Below are 20,661 nucleotides of genomic sequence, written 5' to 3' on the forward strand. Positions count from 1 at the left end.
GTACTCAACCACCAGACAAATAAAACAAATTGCTAGAGGGTAAAATACTGCAAATTAACGTTCTGAAAATGTTTAGAGAACAATCCAAAATGTAATGTTTCGTTTTTTTTTGTTACCAATTTGTATTACCCAGACCCAGTTATAGGTCTTATTTTATGTTTATTGTGTATAACCTACCACACAATAATAGAAATAGGCTGTGTTTGTGTGTTACAAGCTTGACTACTCTTGCTGTTTGTCCTTTTTTATTGTGATGAATAAAACTTAATTCAACTGGTCAAAATGCAATCAGGGGGTTTCCACATCATATTGGTCACAAATGGTTTCACAATGACATGCATGCAGGCTACCTGAAACCAGCACTGATCTGGAAGCATAATACTTGTAATCATTCAGTTGGAGTAGAGTTGATCAAGGCCGATATCAGTACACTATGGACATCTGTTGACTGGATGTAACTCCATAAATGCTATGTAGCAGCTTGACAGTGAGGCCTATTACAGCAGTGGGGCCTGACAATGATTTGGGGTTAACCAAGCACTTCTGAAGCCCTTCACAGTATGGTTTTCAAGGAGGCACTTTAACAGGTGGAAGGTTGAGGGGGCCAACTAAAAAAGGAACTCCTAGTGACCTCACTGGCCTGGCCTCCAAGACATGGAACCATGCTCAGTCCATTGGCATATTAGGTACCAGTATCCATGTCCTCCTCTTCAGGCTCCTTCTCATTAAACTACCCTCAGCCCCATGACCATTAACAATACTGGAGAGACTGGAGCTTGTGTCCCTTAAGTGAATTAAAAATATTCAATCATGTAATTTTCTGTTCAAGTTGCTTCCCCCATGGCAATTTCTCCCAAGAAAGAATGAATGCTCTTGTGCGCAACCCTTCATTATATTGTCATCGTTTTTTTCAGATTAACATTCAATGTGCTTGTTATGCACTGGCAAAAAAAAGGAAAAATCTAAGCTAACAGCTTAGCTTCGAAAGGTGAGGAAGGCCAATTTGTTTGGCCAAAATGTTATTGTCCCTTGTGATGTACTTTTTGCTGCATAACAATATTTTTCTGGAGCTAAGCTGTAGATTTTTCATTTTTAAACTGTTGCTTATCCTGTCCTGCACCAGCGACAACTGGATGTGCACAATATTATCCTTTGAACTTATATTATGTACTGACTGGACCATACTATGAGAAGATCATATCAACTCAAATCGATAACATTACTTCACTTTAATCTTTCATAAAGGAAAATACAAAACAGTGATATGGAATGCAAAACAAAAAAGGTATTTTTTTTTACCAAATCATTATTCGATTTGTCATTAGTAATTATGCTACATGCTAAAATAACAAATGAAAATCTATTTTCATGCATAGCAACATGAAAAAAGGTAAGTACGTAAATATAGTGCTACAAAAGATTGCATGTATTATAGTGCTATAAAAGTGAGAGCATGAAGCTCTGAGGTTCATGGTGTCCTTCTGTTCTCCGCTGAGGGCTGCTAACTCTTTAAGCCTCTCTGGGCTTGTTTCAGTAGTGAGTCAAAATCCAGCTCTTCATTCTGGCTCTTGTCTGGAATAGGGTCCACATCTCTGTTAGAATCTGAGGGGACAAGTACATTCACAGGTTCATTGTCATGTAGTTATGGGTGATGTGACTTACAAAGTGTTACCAGGACATTTATAGACTAAATGTCATTGTCAATATGACTTGATACGACCACATCTTCTGTAAATGATTTCATTAAGTCTGTTGCACCAGAGATGTTAAAACGGTTGCACCAGAGATGTTATTCCTATTATAAAACTGGATTAACAGATATACGGTATTTAAACCCCAGTATTATGTCAAACAGACCATGCACGTTTAGTAAAATATTTTTATTTATGTAATGTATGTTTCAGGTTTTTGTTTAGGGTATATCTTTTAAAGTGTCATTGCGTCATGTATGGAAGATGAATTACAACGTTTAATCCCAGGAATGAACGATCTCAACAAGTCAACTTTGACATGTTTGAGACACGTACCCAGATCAGCGTAGCTGGACTTGCAGAACTGTCTCCTTCCCCCGAAGCAGATGTCAAACGGCAACTCATCAGGCTGCCTCAACTTACTGCCGTTCTCAATAGCTGAAAACGCAGACTCCATGTTGTAGAATGTCACAAAGCCGTAGTTGTCACTATGGGAGCAAGGCAACATTTTGAGTAATCATTGACAGTCTAATTATACTATGCTTTTATTGTCATCAGTTTTATTGGAGAATGTGACTTACAGTATGTGCTCATACATGGGTGGTAGGTTACGACACTATGAATAAATGTACTTTATTTTGTTAAATATAAAGGAAATACAGCTTTGTTACTATTTATTTTATATATGTCAGTGGTTGCTATTGTACAACTAGACAAGATGCATTTGTGCAACCGTGAAGCTACTCACTGTGTATTACTTACCCTCTGTCTCTGAAGTGCAGTGAAACACATTCAACTTCTCCAAAGAAAGAGAAGCGCTCTCTCATCTCATCGTGGGTCATTGTCCGCCGAAGCCGACCCACATACACCACCCTCCGCTCATCCTGTTGGACAAGTTGTTACAAAAGATGATTACCAGTGCTAACTGAAGAATGACAATATAGCTCAATACAATCAGGTATCATAAGGTGACTCTCCTGTTTCTAGAACACATAAAGTTATATTACCAGCTTTTGTTTTCTTTAGCAAAAAGGTAATTATACTAACAAATGGATTGCCACTGTGGTGGCAGTAATCTCATACTCACTATGGCTTTGAGTTTCTGAAGTCTGATCTGTTGTTGCCTCCTACGCCTTCTGTGTTCTGTGCTGCTGCGATGGTACACTGGGCTGAATATAGGGGGGAATTAACAACATAAATACAGCATCATAGACTACTCTACTCACCCTTTAATGGTGAAACAGGGAGCCACTCCGTTCTCTCTCTGGTATGTGTTTTATGCACCACTGCAACCAAATGTCCCATTCGGGACAAATAAAGGCTTTAACTAAATAGATATTTACATTTGAAGACTCAGTGGAGGCATGAAAAGACTAAGGGAGGAACATACATTTAATTGCCATATTCCTGTATCTTTCTCCATTTCAACACAAAAGCATACTGTACACATTATTCGCCGTCTAACAAACAAAAAAGGAGTCAGTTTTAGACCATGTGCTAGCTTGAGCCATAAATCTTAGTATGTTGTATGTGACTTTATGTTCTTCTCACCTTAAGCTAAGTGACTCACTCACACATGTTCCGGAGAACACTTCCATTGGCCACTTACCTGTAAACATCCCTCCACCCTCTGCCACAAGTTTGAGGTGACAGCGATCTAGACCTTGACCGAGACCAAGATTTGGATCTTGAGCGACTGGACCTTGGGCATGAGAAACTGTAGTGCCGGGGCGGAGAGCGGGAAGCAGAAGAAGAGGACGAACTTGAGCTGCTCTCTGAACGCCTGTGACGCCTGAGAGATGGACAGAGATGCAATAAGAGAGAGATACAATGGGCGAGAATTAGAGTATAGAAACAAGTCACTGACATACATACCATAACATGACATGACATACCGTAGCTATATCTAAAGCAGCTTAAAATGACACATTTTTAGCTTGCATCGTGCTTATGGGACAACATTACGTTACAGAAAACAGGAAACAGATGACAGTTTAAGAGACGGTTACCTGAACCTCTTTCTCTTTGGAGAGGGAGATCTGGAGCGAGAGGAGGATGAGGAAGAAGACAGGGATGAACAGGAGGATGAGGAAGGAGAACTGGAGCTTGAGTCTGAATATGGGGACGTTCTCCGATATCTCCTTGTCACCCTCGTCTCCTGTCTTCCTCTCCCAGGAGGGCTTGGTGGAGGTGTGGGGGGACAGCTGGCCTTCACCCTGTCTTCCCTCACATTGATTGCGGTACTGGACTCCATCCCAGGAGTGGCACCGTCTGAATACGACAGTGTAGCTTCTATGGGAAGCTCTGCCTCTGCACTCGTTCTCGGCTGCCCGGAGGCGGTCTGCTGCACACATCTATCCACATTTGTCCTAGGTCCTGGACCAGTGTTACTTTCACAGTTTGTGCTGTGTCTTTTGCATGGAGAACTGGTGCGCGGGTCAAGTATTGTTAATTGTGTTCCATTCGGAAGGTTAATCGTGTTTTTAGAAGAGATGGGAATCTGATGTTTTCTGAAAGGGGGAGTACCAATAACTGGCCTATCCCCAGTGACACAGTAGTCATGGTCTAAGTACACAGACACAGGTGATGTTACCGGAGGAGAAGGTGTTTGGATTTGGGAAGCAGGACACATTGATGAAATGGTGTGTGTCTTCTTGGATGGTAAGGGACGGGGGTCAATGATCTGAATGGTCTTGGCTGGAGGAGGTTTGAATTGGGCTGTTGACAGAACTATATCGGTGCCCAGCGGTTCCGGAATGTCCAGAGACTCTAACGTTTGTGGTTGAGAGTTTACGATCCCGAGGGGTTCAACAGTTCTGGTTGTTTCTGGGTTTCTGGAAAATCCCTGACCTCTCAGAATCTCAAGCAGCTTGACAGATGGTGTTCTGAATGACAACTGTCTGTGGGCTTGTCCTGGTTCCACAGCAGCTTGAATTCTGCCCAGCAGATCCTGTGTACTGAAATTTGGCAGGTTGGCAGTGCGGACCGGTTCTGGAACACTAACTACATCAGTTTGTGGAGGACAGAATTGGTTTTCATTGCTCGGACGGTGGGCGCTCAGTAAATCTGGTACTTCTGAAAGGAAAAACATGACAAATATGACATGTGTGTAATAGAATGCCTCAGTGTTGTGGATGTGTCAATATTTGACAAGTAATACCTGACTAAGTAACTTGATGTGTTCATGTGTTGGCAAAATTGTACTAGTCTCATCATTCACCTTGTGTTTCCTCAAACTGCTCCAATAGGCTGGTCAAATCACTGGCTTCTATGCCTTCAAATGAACAAAAAGACAGACTTTATTAATCACTTGAATCCTAGCATCCTTATCCTGGGCATGTCATGATAGGCGAACGAACATTCTGCGAAAATAGCCTACAAGCTCAAGACATGACACAGCTCAGCACTTGTACTGTAGATTGGTTATTTTTTGCAAAGATATTTCGACCCTTCGAAGAGGTTAAAATGATGCAGGGGAGAAGTAATTTCCAGTATTCCTAAATTATCCCATATTCTGAATGGGGCTGCATAGTGAAAGCATTATTTTTAATTGCAATTTTTCTTTATAAGAATATTGGATTATTCTCAACATTTAATTTTCTTTTGGCAAATCATCAATACCTTTTTCTTTTTTTTGGCTCTATTGTTACATTTTCTGTAATTGTATTCTTGCTCTGTAAAGCACTTTGAGCTGCATTTCATGTCATGAAAGGTGCTATACAAATAAAGTTTATTATTATTATTAATAATTGTGAATTCTTATTTACCAAAATAATTTTGATTATAATTGCACATATAAACATGAATACAGGATAATAACTTATACTTTGTACAAGTTACATTTTACTTTACATTGATTATACAGCAATGGTTTAGCAGCTTACCTGGGTCACATGGGGTCTGGACACTGCAGCTAATCTCAGCAGGGGGTGGTAGTTGCTCATGAGGTAAAATACAGAGGACTGCCCCTGTAGACTCCTTCACCGTGACAGGAGCGTGGACTGGACTAAGTGGCTGAGTAGAGCACGGCGTGGACAAAGGACACTTGGGTTGTGAAAACAGATCTGAAGTGCACAACTGTGAAGTCTTTGGTAAGGCTTTGCTTTCTGAGAATTGACTTAAAATGCATTGTTTTTGCTGAGGTTTGTTGTATTTTGAAAGAGGTTTGGTGTGTACCATATTATGGTGATGTGCTGTAGGGGCAGAAGAGAGGCGCTCTTCGGCCTGAGGTGGTCTTGAACATGTACTATGGGTTTCCTGAATGAAGTGAGTGGCTTTGGTGCTGTCTGAGTATGGATTCTGGTCTAGCATCAACACTTTGAGATTTGGCTCTACTGTGGACGGCTCTCTTTCAGAAGACTGCTTGGAGCATTTCTTCTGCAGCTCTCCGAGGAGACTGTTGCTGAAGAACACTGTTTTGGGCTTGGATTCCATGGTGGACTGGGTGAAGAGCATTGACGCTGGTTGGCTGCTAGTCTTTTCCTTGGATGGATGGTTAACAGGCATGGGGAGAAACACAGGGTTAGGAGGATCACTATTCACCAATGTTGGCTTCTTCCCTAGACTTGTCTTCCTTAAAATACAATCTGAAATTGAGACTGGACTAGGACTAACTGGTGAGATGATTTTGGATTCAGTCCTAAGGCGTTTCAACCCACAAAGACGTCCATAACTGGGTTTTGTCTCTATTGAGTCTTGAATGGGCTTTGAGGATGGTGTTGTCATCTGTTGCCCTTTGGTGTTATGTCTGTGTCCCTGTGGAGGACAGAGGATTGGAGACAACTCCTTGGGGGGCTCTGGCAGGGTGGGCCACTTGGTGGTGTAGTTCCCCTGTTTCTCCCCCAGGGGTTGTCTCTGCAGGCGCAGCTCTCTGTACTGCTGAAGACTGATAGGTTTGGGCTTGACCTCTGAATGTGGAGGCAGAGCCAATGGAGCCTCAGTAACTTCAGCCTGGTCACTGTTGACCTCTGTAGGCAACGGTGTTGTTAGCGGTTCTGCTGATGTACATGCATGAGTTTCAGGTGTTTCCATACAGGCAAGAGGAACTGAGGCAGTTATTTTACTTGTCAGGTCACCTGCAAATGGCTGGTTGAGATTATCCTCTTCCTCCACAGATGCATCAAAGGCCGTCACCTTAACAGGACCGAAGCTCACCCTTTTCTTCTCCTTGGGTGCCTGAGATATGGACGCCTCTCGATTTACCAGAGCACTCTTTAGTAATCTCTCCTCACCTCTGCTTTCTTTCAGTGTCTCTTTCGGTAGTGTCTCATCATCAGACATGTCGACGTTGATCTCTTCATCGCTGTCTCCAGATGGTTTCTCGTACTTCCAGATTTCTCCCTGTAGGGACGGTGACTTGTCCAGTTGACCCAATGCCGCAGCTTTAGGCCTGGGCTCACTCCCCCAGCCCTTCCCCTCTTCCTCCACACACAGTCTCAAACAGTACGGGTGCATGAGTTTGACCAGGTTCACCAGAGACATGGAGGTGAAGACCTCAATTTCACTCTCTGGTTCGTGAGCACAAGTCTCAGCTGTGCTGGTTGTGTGATGTGGCTTCAGACTCGGCTGTTTGAGGCCCTGTGATGGGCTGGTGATTTCTTCTTTATTTCTGTCTTCCTCCGCCCCATTGCTCTGTTGTGTGATGACACTGGGGGATCTGAACCTCGGCTTTCTCAGTCTGTCAGCAATTGATTCTTCCTACAGGTTATGGGACAAAAAGGATCAACAAGATATTGGTTCAATTAACGCAGTATGGTGTTATCTTAGTGTTTTGGTTAAAGGATCATACTAGAGTCAATACATGCCATTGTTTATTCACAGCTCCAGCCATATACCATGCATAAATGTGGAGCCATTCGTCCATTAATGATATATGATGTTGTTTTTGGATTTCACTTTGTTTACATTCTCTCCATAGTCATTAAAACATTACCAAACATAACTCAATCACAGAGTCATTGTCGTCTAAACATCATTGCAACAACAAGTTTGAATTTTCTTCAAAAATCAATCTTTTCTCCCAGGAATATTTTCGGCTATAGATTTCACAAATCAATCTGCGCTTTAAAATGCATAAAAATGCAACAATAACGTTGACCACAGATAACTGCACAATCTCAAGCTTGGTAATTTTCATATTGTACTGAAATTAATATCCACTGTACTGTGAGCGAGTAATAGTAAATGGTGCATTTATATATCATGCTAGATTGCCCGTATGGTCCTTTAACATATTTTTCCTTTTAGGCAAATTTCGAAGAACTACATTATGAGTGACCAACAGGGACACGGAAATGGTCACACAGCACAATAAAACAAAAAACACCCAAATCATTTTATAAAGATTCACATTAAAATGAATTACTTCTGTGACCTCATTATAACAAAAAACAAACAAGAAAAGGATGAGGTCCTTACCTTGACTGAAGAGCTCGACTTGGTTGGATGACACCCAGGCTCTCTGGTAGGAGGAACTCCAGCCAGACTCAAAAGCCTCCTCAACTGAAACAACACAGGATAGGAATGAGACCTCATCAATGAGAGTGAACAAAAATATGTTATGCAATCTTTAATCAAAAGTTAGCATTCTAAATGAATCATGGGCTTATTAATTTTTGAAGCTAAAATATCAATATTTAACATACTATTTATGTATATCTAATAAAGCACACGCTCTTACTGAGACTAATGCATCATATCACGTTTATACTCACTGGAGAGTTGTCTCTGTGTTTTTCAGGGTCTGGCAGGGTATCAAAGGGAGACATGGTCCCTTCCTCATCTCCCACACTGTCTAGCATCTCCGTCAGGGCTGTCAGCAGACTGGACTCGTTTTCCTCCTCCACTCTACTCTTCTCCTGGACAGGGATAACCAACAGAACGACTGTCAATAACCTTTTACCTGACATAATAACACTGTGTGTGTGACAGTGTATGCATGAAAGACTCAAGGCCATGTTATCAGTTTCTCTGACACTTGTATTATGTATCCCTTATCCCTTACTATTAAAATGCTACAGTAGCAATTGGTATAAGTCACTCTGACCTCTGAAGGAGGAGTGGAGTCTTCAAAGATGGCCAAGATGGAGTGGTCCACTTCCATAACTTCCACTTCTCTTTTACTCAAGGCCACCTACCAGAGAAGGAGGGGGGGGGGGGGGGGGGGGGGGGGTGAGATAAAGGAAAAAGAAAAAAGCACATTTAGATTTTGATCTTAAGCATCATATCACATTTTGCACACAATTATTACATAATTGCCTAATCACAATTATTTGAGATAATAATTGCAATTATTTGTAAGACAATTAATCGTCAAGTAAAATGTCATGCTCGTGACAGACAGCCTTAACAGTGAATACAGTGTGCTCTAGCCTCGTTGCTCCTTGTGGTGTCTCATTGTGTGAAGGAAATGCAGGTCTCTCCCTGGGTGTGGACAGCACAATGAGACACTGACTCAAGTATGATAACATGATGATAGCCAGAAATGAATGCCTCTTTTCATTCATCTGTACTGTATTACTGTCCCATTTTAGGGAAATGTGTTGGTTTGTAGACAGCTGGGTTCAAGAAGATTTTTAAGTATCAATGTGATTAGATACAACGATTTCACATAATACATCAATTTTGGACTTATGCATTAGTTTTTTGTGCATCAATCGTATGTATATTGTGTACATTTGATTTAACAGACCAGAGGCCTTGTGGTTAGAGTTTCTGCCCTGAGACTGGGAGGTCAGGGTTCAATCCCCCGGCTAGCAAAGACTAGCAAAGTGGGACCCTATAATGCCTCCCTGCTTGGCACTCAGCATCAAGGTTTGGATTGGGGGTAAGTCCCAGCGACATATGCCTACTAGTGCCGTGCCAAGTCCAGGGGGTGTACTTGTATATCAAGCTGGCTCATGCTACAGAAACAGGATAGGCTCCTGATCTATGCACTACTTACTTACATAGTGTGAGTTATTACTTAAAATGAAAAAATGAAGGAAAAAAAATATACAAAACTGCACTGCACTACCAAGTCAATCTCAAAATAAAGACTCTGATCTCCCCATGACTGGAAGAGGTGCAGGTAACCCTGACCCTGTACCAGTGTTGTGTCCCACAGAAATACTGATTTGAACCTATAGTCAGTATAAGTCAAAAGCAAGACTAATAAAAAGGGGTAAAAACGTTTGTTTTAAACCCTGAGAGTAAAATAGAATGGAATTAAGAAAAAATGTAACTATAAGCAAGCGAAGGAGAGAGGATAGATAATGTCATTATTTGTATTGCTACACAGACATGTTTGACTGGGCACACATACATTGGGGAGGCAGGTCCTTGCTTTGATGAACGTCTCTGGGAACCAATGAAAACTCTCCCAACAGAACTGGTCCACCCCATATAAAGTGACAGTCAGCAACTACTGTAGTACTACTACTATTACGACCTGAATTGAACTGTTCTCATGTCAATGAACGTTGAACGAGCACATGGCGTTACAATGGGGACTTAATAGTTTACTTACAAAGTTAACGTGGTGGTTGTCACTATATCACCCTGTCTGTCGGTTTCTATCCAGAACATCATGTTCCAGATAGCCGACATATGATTTTAAATATCCACATATAACACAAGTAGGTTTGTAAGGGGGTTTCTCAACAAGACAAAAGTAGGATGTACAGTACACACAGTACAGTGTAATGATACAACTATTTAACGGTGAAATAGTTATATAATTATACTGTACTAGTACTACTGTATACATCCTAATTTCAAATGTGCACTTGAATTCTGTATGTAACGGGTTACATTTTAATCCCCTAAAAAAAATGTCAAGAGCACATTTGAAATTTGCAACGATACACAGAAGTCACAAAAGCAACTCATTGCTATTATAGTCTTACTACTACACTACTAGCTAGCCCTGCTCGTGCTAGCCACGTGTTGAACTGCGGTACATGTGGTCGTTACAACGTGTTATAACTGCCGTGACGCAGTATAAACCAACCGCTCGTCGTTCATTGTAACGTAACATTGCCATGCGTAATGAACCGGTACCTCTTTGAGGATGTCTTTGTCGAGAAATTCGGCGTTGCCGGCATTTAAATGCTTATCTTTTCCTCTCCGTTGCGTCGCCATCTTGCAGTTCCGCACATGGTGCGCTGGCAGGGCAGAGACACGTGGTCCCCGGACGCAGAGCACGCTACAGACCTGGGATCAGTGTGTCGTCCCTGTGTTTTCAGCTACTTCAATGCAACTGGACGAGATGGAATCCGATCCACGGTCAGTGGTGTATGTCGTGTGTGCGATACATCTGTTCATCATCATCATCATCAGTGGTTTAATTTGATCTAGCATAGAATAATATACTATACTAAGCACTAAATGACTGTTATATGGAACTTGTATTGCATAAGATAACCGGACAACGTAAACATTGTTAGAGATATAGCGTCAAACGAGGGGGGGGGGGGGGTAATATGAGCGTGTTCTGCCAGTGATTTGAATCTGATTACCTTCCATTTTCTGCGTAAAGGCGACATCTAGTGTCCAAATAACGCACAGAACGAAGCCCTCAATGTGAGCAAAACTTTTCTTTTAGAGCGTGACAGTGACAGTGTGTGTGTGTGTGTGTGTGTGTGTGTGTGTGTGTGTGTGTGTGTGTGTGTGTGTGTGTGTGTGTGTGTGTGTGTGTGTGTGTGTGTGTGTGTGTGTGTGTGTGTGTGTGTGTGTGTGTGTGTGTGTGTTATTAAACGGTTGTACTGTATACAAAGGACTGTAGATAGCCAGACATGGCATAATTGTTGAGATTATTGCCAAAGATGTGTCATACACGTTTGATTCCTCTGTTGTGTTTCACAAATACTCCTGTGTGAAACCATATGTTTCAATGCAATAATCCCCTTGTATTTGCAAAACTAACTCCAACTACAGTTAGCCTACTACACCGAATGTCATTGTGATTGATGACTGAGGTCTTCCTCTATTGGAAGTTAGTTGGCTGTGCTTTTTGACTTCAGTTTAGAGGAAGCCTTGCTTACTAAACAAGTAAAATACCAACCATTAAGACAATCCATTATAGATCTAGGCTATAAGTGTCAGCTCATTGCTTTTATATGTGGCACTTTGGGCCACCATGTCCACAGGCTAAGGACCCCTTTGCTGAGAGAGAGATGAAGCACGGACCCCTATATACTATATTCTGTGTACAATTGTGTCGCAGGTTAAACTTTTACATAGATTTCATAGGTACTTTTATACACTTGTTTGAAAGCACTATCAAGTTGGATTCATGTTAATGTGTATTTTCAGACATTTTGTGTGTTCGCACCATAGGTTCGCACGCATTCCCTGTAATGACAATCCCAAAATAATAAGGTAAAAAAGTGGTTAAACTTAAGCTTTTTTAGTAATCATATCATTTAATTTAAAATTCATTCATTGTTTTATTCTTCAGTTCAATGGACTGGAGAGGGGAAGTCTCTAAGTCCATAGAACATCTACATCACTGGCATTTAGTTTTTATTAATGAACTTGTGGTTCTACCAAGTTAGACGAATGTGACCCACATCTTAATGTGTTTTAAGGAATAATTTGCAGGAGGTTTAATACATTTGAATTATTTTTAAGTGGGAATGCTAAGTGTTGAGACTCTGGGCACTGCAATGTTTACAATGTGAACATGCCATTTTATTCAAATGTTTTATTCATAAATCTTTGAGATATGTTCTAACAACCTGAAGTGAAAGTATTGGTCCTGCTGTAAGTAGCCTATAGAGTTGATTATCAGAGGCTCATGTATGTTGACAGAAAGGAAACTGTGGGTTGGCCGTGCATGTAACCGAGTAAAAGAATGCCCTGAAACTGTCACAGGTTCAGTTCCATCTCACAAAAGCCACCATCAGTGGTGGAAAAAGTACTCAGATATTTCAAATATCCTATGTATAAAATAGGCCTAAAGTGGTTAAAGTGTGTCTTGTAATATAATAATTAACATCTGGAACTAGTAACTAGTAGTAACTAAACTTTTCAAACAATTGTAGTCGAGCAATATTTGCCTCTGAGATGTAGTGGAGTAGAAGTAAAAGTACTGAACATTTGAAATACTCAGTAAAGTAAAAATACCAAAAAAATGTACTTAAGTACAGTACTTGAGTAAATGTGCTTAGTTACTTTACACCTCTGGCCACCATGTCCCTTAACGGCGCCCTCATGTCCTGACAAAGTAACCGTAACTATTACGATAGCTAATGCACTGAGCTCAAACAGTACAAGTTCTTTAAAAAAAGATCATCATACTTGTCAATGTCCAAGTCAAGCAAATCACATGCAAGTCACGTTGACCACTAGATGGTGCTATTTGTTGCAATCATTGACTATAATACAGTACACTGTACTGTGAACAACTGTACTGAGTACAGTTGTTCATGTTTCATCTTTCAGTTTTGTGTAAAGGCTGCAACACGTCACTTAATTTTGCTCAAAAAAAGAATCATCCTTAGTGACTCAGTTTGTGTTTATCATTCCGTTGTGTTCGTGACCCTGTTATCTTGCCCATTCATACCAGTGCGGCGCGCAGTTGACCTTTCACTTGAATGTCACAGTTTCACAGCATCAGTATCTGCATCAGTGGGAAGGGTACAACCTGCTTATGACACACACCGCATACTGGCCACAGTAGTTTCATAGCATCACTGTCTTTCAGGAGAGAAGACCCTCTTTTCACTGCATTTCATACTTGATGTGAAATCAAATAAACAGATTTGATATAGCCTAGTAATTATTCTGTCTAGTTTGCCCAATTATCCATGCTTTAGAAATAAAACTAGCCCTTAACTTAGAATAGAAGAAGTTTGGTAACTGCATTTCAGTTACATACAGTCACAGTACAGTAATATACATTGATACTGTACATGTATTTGTTTATTTCATGCATATTAAGTATGAAGGCATACAGAAAGGCAAGGAAAGGCATACTCCTCTCTCTTCCCTTTCAGGTGAGAGGAGACAATTGCATTTTCTGGATTGTTCAGGTGGTTTAAATTCTTGAAATAATACAGTATGCTCTAATCCTAATGTCACAAGATGGAACAGAGTTGGTAACAAGCCCTCTAACTTGACACTCTTCTATAGGACCAGCTTTGCCATCCTCATGCTCTCTCATTCCTGAACTATTTCCACTTCTTTATCTCTCTCTCTCTCTGTTCCATGTCCTCCTATTAGTTCATTTCTCTCTCTCTCTCTCTCTCTCTCTCTCTCTCTCTCTCTCTCTCTCTCTCTCTCTCTCTCTCTCTTTCTCCCTGGCTCTCTTATCTTCCACATCTCTGAAACACATACTGTCTGAAATGGGGCCAAAGCATCCTGGTGTCAGACTGTGTGTGTGTGTGTGTGTGTGTGTGTGTGTGTGTGTGTGTGTGTGTGTGTGTGTGTGTGTGTGTGTGTGTGTGTGTGTGTGTGTGTGTGTGTGTGTGTGTGTGTGTGTGTGTGTGTGTGTGTGTGTGTGTGTGTGTGTGTGTGTGTGTGTGTGTGTGTGTGTGTGTGTGTGTGTGCGTGCGTGCGCGTGCGCGTGGTGCAGGGGTTCTGTGTAAGTGGGTCACCTTACTACAGCATCCAGCCTCTGCGTTGCGTCACAACATTGACACACGTACACACGCACATACTAGACACTGACATGTCCCCTCCCTCCTCCCCTCCTCCTCACCCTGCCCCCTTTTCCACTCAGGCCTCTGGTTTTGGCAGGAAACTTAGTGCCCTGAAATGGGAAACATATACATCTCTTATTCTCTTTCTTTATCTGTTTTTCAGGCTCTTTCTTTCACTTTGTGCACACTCATCACTTTTACCCTCGTTCCTGGGAAAAGAAAGGAAAAGAAAGTGTTAGGAAGTCTCTTTCACTCCATTCTGTTTATCTCAAGTTGAACTTTTAAAGAAATCCTGAGAGATAAGGACTCAGGTATGCTTCTATCTTTGTATTTTCCTCTCTCCTTTATTGTATGTCTGTGTGCATGCACGTACCGTTTTTTTAGGTTAAATGCAAATGCTAGGTGTGCTAATTGCCATCCCCTGGAACCTCAAATGTTGGGTCAATTTGTACAGTCTGAGTTAAAGGTAGGGCAACATATAAGGGACAAATTCTCATATTTACATCTAAACAACAATATCACTTAATTCTTTCATGTAATTATAGGGAAATTATTTAAAATGAGAAGTTTTGAAAAGGTGACTGTACAGGTAGTAGAATGGAATTGCACAGTGATGACATCATGAGTGGAGGAAGCTTCTTGTACACTGTCTTGTCAGTACTTCGAGTATATATTGGCCATGTCTAGCATTAAAAATCTGATATATTTGCATTGCTCTTGAAGCTTCTCTACTATAACAGGTTAGATTAAATGTATATTGATGATATAATTATCCTTGTACAGTATTTGTTTATAGGGAGTTTAGGTGAGTTTAACAGGTTAGTCCTCTTCCACTCCTGAGATCACAGAACTGCTCAATTTGGGATTATTGAATGTTGGGGGTGGGCCAGATTAAACGTTTTAAACGCATTTACAAGCATTTATAAAGCATATTTATAGTTGAGAATGCCTAATTCTAACACAAGTACTGTGTTTTCACATTATTTTAATATCAAGCATTTAAAAACATCTTTGAATTCCCTTTAATGAACACTGAGGATATTGCTTGGCACTGTCTCTTCTGAGGTTCTGTAGTTGAGCGTTCATCTCTTCTAGCCCTTCCTTCACCCCCCCTTCCCTTCTGTTTCTCTTTCTTTGTTGTAATGTCCCCCTTCATCTCTAGTCTTCTCCTTCCTCACTTTCTCTCTCTCATGTTATGTATGAATGCCCCCCCAGGTTCTCAGTAACAGATGTTCTTTCCTCCGTGCAGGAGGGCATTCCTTCTCTCATGCTCTGTGAGGGAACGAGGGAATGAAGGGAAGCAGATGAAGTAAAAAGAAAACAGACGACGGGAATGGCAACAAAACAATGCCCTCAAGGGGCTTTTGTTCACCCCCTCTACCCACAATACATCTGAACTAGATCTTGTTTTGGTGAAATGCCCAAGTCCACAGCAACATTTCTTCCCAGAAGGTTGGTGTTTGTGCGTGTGTGTGTGTGTGTGTGTGTGTGTGTGTGTGTGTGTGTGTGTGTGTGTGTGTGTGTGTGTGTGTGTGTGCACACACTGTTCTTTCAGAGGTGTCAGGTTAAAGGTCATGCTTTCTTGGCCTTTTTATAACACACTGCAGCCCCTGTCACAGTTGGGCTGTGAGGACTGCAGACATGCATGCACGCACATGCGTGCACAGTCTGCACACATTCTTGTACTGGATACTTGAGTGGACTTTTGACTGATATCCATTGACTACCATAACCTCTAACCTTAACCAGCACCACTACATGCCTAACCTTTACCCTAGCCTTAACCTAACACTAATTCAGTGGTGTAAAGTAACTAAGTACATTTACTCAAGTACTGTACTTAAGTACACTTTTGAGGATTTTTTACTTTACTGGAGTATTTCCAATTTACAATACTTTTACTTCTACTCCACTACATCTCAGAGGCAAATATTGTACTTTTACTCTACTGCAATTATTTGAAAACTTTAGTTACTAGTTACTTTGCAGATGTAAATTATTATATTATAAGATACACATTAACCACTTAAGCTCACAAAGCGCCGCATCGCGACGCATTGTGAGCTTGTAGATTGACTATTTTCAAACATTTTTGGACTTTTACTTTTGGTACTTAAAGGTAGGGTAAGTGATATTTTTTGGTTAAAACAAAAAGTATTTTGTTAAAAGGTTAAAGCACTATATTCTGATAGTAATCGTTCCTATAGAGTGTTTGTTCAGTAACAGGAGTCTCCCCGTCTCTCCAGCTCTTTAATAAACAGAAAATACATTTTTCGGTAGGTGTCGAAATCTCAGCCAATCAGGTGAAAGTACCCATTTTAAGCTTAATTTGTATAGTATTCCAGTTCCAATTTTGCATGCTCATTTCCAATTTCACTTGTTTAATCTGTATCCTGATTGAGTTCTCTATCCTGGTTGTGGATAAAATTGGAAATGAAACTGAAACTGAAACTAAAATGCATTTTCTGTTTAATAAAGAGCTGGAGAGACAAGGAGACTCCTAATACTGAACGAACCCTCTATAGCAATGAGTACTATCAGAATATAGAGCTATTTAACAATTATTTTAACCAATGCAAATCACTTACCCTACCTTTAAAGTATATTTTGATGCCAATACTTTGGTATCTTTACTCAAGTAACATTTTGAACACAGGCCTTTACTTGTAACTGAGTACTTCTACATTGTAGTATTGATACTTTTACTTAAGTAAAACATCTGTACTTTTCCCACCACTGCACTAATTCTAATTCTACGTCCTAACCCCAAAACAGCCGCTTGAGAAGTGAGGACCAGCTAAATGTCCTCACTTTCTATAATCTTCCTCATCTTTCTATCCTTGCGAGGTTCTCTCAAAGATAGCAGTACAAGCAGACACATACATAATATCAACTGAGATTCACAAATCTATCCCTACAGTATCAGACACTTGCTGTGACACATGTTTTCAAGTATTAGTCTTAACATGCGCGCGCACACACACACACACACACACACACACACACACACACACACACACACACACACACACACACACACACACACACACGGCATGATAATAGAAGCCTGCATCAATAATGTATTTGCGAGGAACTGGATGCAGATTGAGCCTTACATAACCCAGTGAGAGCTGACAGAGAGCTGTCTGATACAGTCACTACTCCAACCCCCTAAAGGCTGGAAGCGTCTTGAACCAATTAACCACCACATTCATCCATTGCAACCAACTCTCCAAGACCACTGTGCTCTGACAGACAACATCTTGTAGAATGACACATTCTACACACAAATCTTGTTTGTATTCCTTTTTGGGGGGAAGGGGACTTCCACCAGTCTTTATCAGTCCATTCCCTGATTTTGTTGCTGTCGGGCAGAAACCTTGTATCTCTTTATCGCACATGAGTGTAGAGCAAAAGTAGCAAAAATAGCCGATCTGCAAGCCCGCAACGCTTCACATCGGGACACGTTGCGAGCTTGTAGATCTGCTATTTTTGAAAAACATTTAGTTTTTCAAAGTGAAAGTAAAATTGGTTAAGAGTCTGGGTTTTATAAATCTTGAACCAATGAAACGTATTAAAAAGATCTTGTGACTAAATAATGACTACATTGGATCCATTGGAACACAGGCTATTTTTTCAGTGTCCTGAAAAGCAACTAACTAAGTACGCTTTGGAAATTCAAGGTTTCTGCCTGACAGCGAGAATTTGCTAGATGGGATTGATTCTGATTACCTTGAGTAGGGGCTGTATGCAGCAAAATCCATGTTAATTTAATTCCGAAGAGTTTCAGAGTTAAATGAACACTCTGGATTTGACTGTGTGGTGGACTGCCCAGGGCCTCATGATTTGCTGACAGATACTTCAACAGGCTGTTGACAGCTTGTAACCTTTTGGTTACAAGCAGTCTAACCATTGGGCTTTACTGACACCTCTTGTGACTAATTTATGCTAATTTGTTGTGATCTCCCACCGAAAATAGCCAATCTACAAGCTCACAATGCAAAGCAAAGTGTTGTGAGCTTGTAGATCTACGATTTGTAGATCTGCGATTTGTAGATCTGCGATTTGCGTCACCGGTGCACAACTAAGTGTAAATCAGTCTGTTGATGTTTCTGGTGTTTTCCACCATCAATAACCACTGTTGATGTATCCCGGAACTAGCAGGCACCTACTTAACCACATTAACCCTGATGTCCCTGTTTTGGGCACATTTTCAAAAACATGTGATGTCACCATTTGCCACACAAAGAAAAAAGTGAAAATATTTCAAATAGATCTACAAGCTCAACGCGCCACTTGAGCTTGTAGATCAGCTATTTTCGCTATCTGTCGAATGACGAAGTACATAATAGGGCTTAAGTGGTTAACCCACAATTTCTCAGTGGCCACACTGGTTATTGAGTAGCTCCCAGGTGTGAATGGTTGTAACTAATGTATACAGTAACATCCTTTATAATGCTAAAGAAAATTTTGCTGTTTTTTGGTCCAAAGGGACCTCAACCGCACTTTACCAGTCCAGTCTCTCTGATAAGCCTGTCACAAGTATCATATTTTACTGTTGTTGCTGAGTCTGTGGGCTTAGTGCAAAATCACAGAGGAAGCATTTATTTTACTGCATGTTGAATTTCTTTTATTTTACTGTATCTCTAATAAAACTTTTTTGATAGCTTGTAAAGTTTCCTAATATTTACTATAATGTACTGGTCAGCTGAGACCAATGAACCTATAAAAGACTTGGACATCAGATAAGGTTTCATTCCAATGAGTGTAAAGCCAAATAGCAGGAACTACAGTACTTTGTGTGTTTTGTAAAGGCCACAGGTTTTCATGATAAGGGCTAAGATTTCACAAAGCCCATACACACTACTTAATGTCATGCCACACAATTCTGTATCAACATCACATACCGGTATATATAATAAAGCAGGACATGAGTCGACCTTGAAAGACGTTTTTCTCAGTTTCACGATTTACACATTAACGGTTTGTTTCTTTGTAGGGCAGTTTTGGTGTTGGCTGCATGGACTACATGGGATAAATACAACGGAATCAGGACTAAATGTAATTAAGTCATTAGAAAAGGTTTCACAGGATCAGGGTTGATGGAGTTGATAAATATTTCATTTGTCCCCCAGGGAGAGCTGGGAAAATGTTGAGGGAAGTTTTTCAGAGCAGGCTAAGAGGTACACTGTGTGTGCACGAGACTGTTGGTGTGTAAGAAATTGTTGTGTCAGAGACCTATGTCTCCACCATCTCTCAGAAGAAAGACAGGAAATTAATGGAAGAATACTGCTGACTCTCCCATTTCGCCACTGTCCACTGTTTTAATGAAAGGTTTTCTGTGATGGTACTCAAATGGGTCAAGAAATCACCGGTTTATGATTTATTATTTTATTTAGCTTTTTCATTATTGTTTTCAAGACATGCAAAAGGACAAATACAAAAAATACAGATATCCCACAAGACAAACAAAGTACTTTTTTAAAGTAATGATTTTCATTGCACATCTCTGCCTAAAATACATTAATCTCTCACTCTGTCCACAACATGATCGTACAGCAGATTGAGTTAATCATGGGCTTCTTGTTTTTTGACTTTGACATATGTCTATATTCCTCTTCTGTCCCGAATATAATTAGGCACCATCACTGTCATTGTCTCTGACGTGCACCAAAGTATTTTTTCCCCAGAAAGGCCACTGTGTGTGTGTGTGTGTGTGCGTGCGTGCGTGCGTGCGTGCGTGCGTGCGTGCGTGCGCGCGCGTGTGTGTACACGTGTGAGTTTGCACAAATACTTTTTGAATGTTCACATGCTACTTTGCGCAGTCAGTGTGTGTGTTTATGTGTGTGGGTGCGCGCGCGCGTGTGTGTGTGGGCGCGTGCGCGTGTGTGTGTGTGTGTGTGTGTGTGTGTGTGAGCTCATCATGGTTATATCCTTTCTCTGCCACATTGCCATGGCGACAGTGCCCTCCCGGGGTAATGGGGGACGATTGCGCCAGAGCTATTTATTTTCTACTTCTTTTCTCCCTCCCTCTCTCCCTCCATCCATTCACTGCTCCATCCATATCTTTGTCTCTTTAACATCCCTCTCTCCCTTTCTCCCACCATAATCTCTCCCTTGTCCCTCTCTCTTACTTGCTCCCTCTCCACCTCTGCCTCCTCACTTCTCCACCTTCCTCCTGCGACCCATCTTTTCCTGTCCTTCACTCTCGTCTCTCCCTCTCCTTGTCATCTCTCAACATCCTATCCTGTGATTGGCTGTGGTCTAATATGCAAAATAAGACCCCAGACTAATGAGAGAGACAGAGGGACAGACAGGCCGACAGGAGAGAGGGACAGAAAGAGAGA

The 20,661-nt window shown here is 41.0% G+C and overlaps 1 protein-coding gene across 2 annotated transcripts; it reads right to left on the reverse strand.

Annotated features, from left to right (window-relative positions):
- Window positions 1-1,210: 1,210 nt before the first annotated feature.
- Window positions 1,211-10,912, reverse strand: LOC311062811 (uncharacterized protein). 2 transcript variants are annotated; one of them, XM_084082030.1, is made up of 12 exons: window positions 10,731-10,912; window positions 8,737-8,823; window positions 8,405-8,548; window positions 8,109-8,192; window positions 5,576-7,388; window positions 4,912-4,965; window positions 3,701-4,763; window positions 3,301-3,483; window positions 2,779-2,860; window positions 2,454-2,575; window positions 2,028-2,179; window positions 1,211-1,602 (listed from the first exon to the last, which is right to left on the reverse strand). In XM_084082030.1, exons 1-12 carry the CDS (start codon window positions 10,809-10,811, stop codon window positions 1,502-1,504), a joined length of 3,966 nt encoding a protein of 1,321 aa, XP_083938156.1. In that variant the 5' UTR covers window positions 10,812-10,912; the 3' UTR covers window positions 1,211-1,501. The 2 variants fall into 2 exon arrangements, with proteins under 2 accessions (XP_083938156.1, XP_083938155.1); XM_084082029.1 differs by having other exon boundaries at window positions 3,701-4,766.
- Between the last annotated feature and the right edge of the window lie 9,749 nt (window positions 10,913-20,661).

This window comes from Gymnoscopelus microlampas, assembly GCF_963454915.1.
Source record: "Gymnoscopelus microlampas genome assembly, chromosome: 2".
Taxonomy (NCBI): domain Eukaryota; kingdom Metazoa; phylum Chordata; class Actinopteri; order Myctophiformes; family Myctophidae; genus Gymnoscopelus; species Gymnoscopelus microlampas.

What these genes read in the sequence shown, in the direction of transcription:
- LOC311062811 (XM_084082029.1), bottom strand. Translation starts at nt 10,811, where the DNA reads ATGGCGACGCAACGGAGAGGAAAAGATAAGCATTTAAATGCCGGCAAC. An exon ending in ACTCCACTCCTCCTTCAGAG is followed by an intron (nt 8,549 to 8,736) that starts GTCAGAGTGACT and finishes ATCCCTGTCCAG; the next exon opens with GAGAAGAGTAGAGTGGAGGA. An exon ending in AGTCGAGCTCTTCAGTCAAG is followed by an intron (nt 7,389 to 8,108) that starts GTAAGGACCTCA and finishes CATAACCTGTAG; the next exon opens with GAAGAATCAATTGCTGACAG.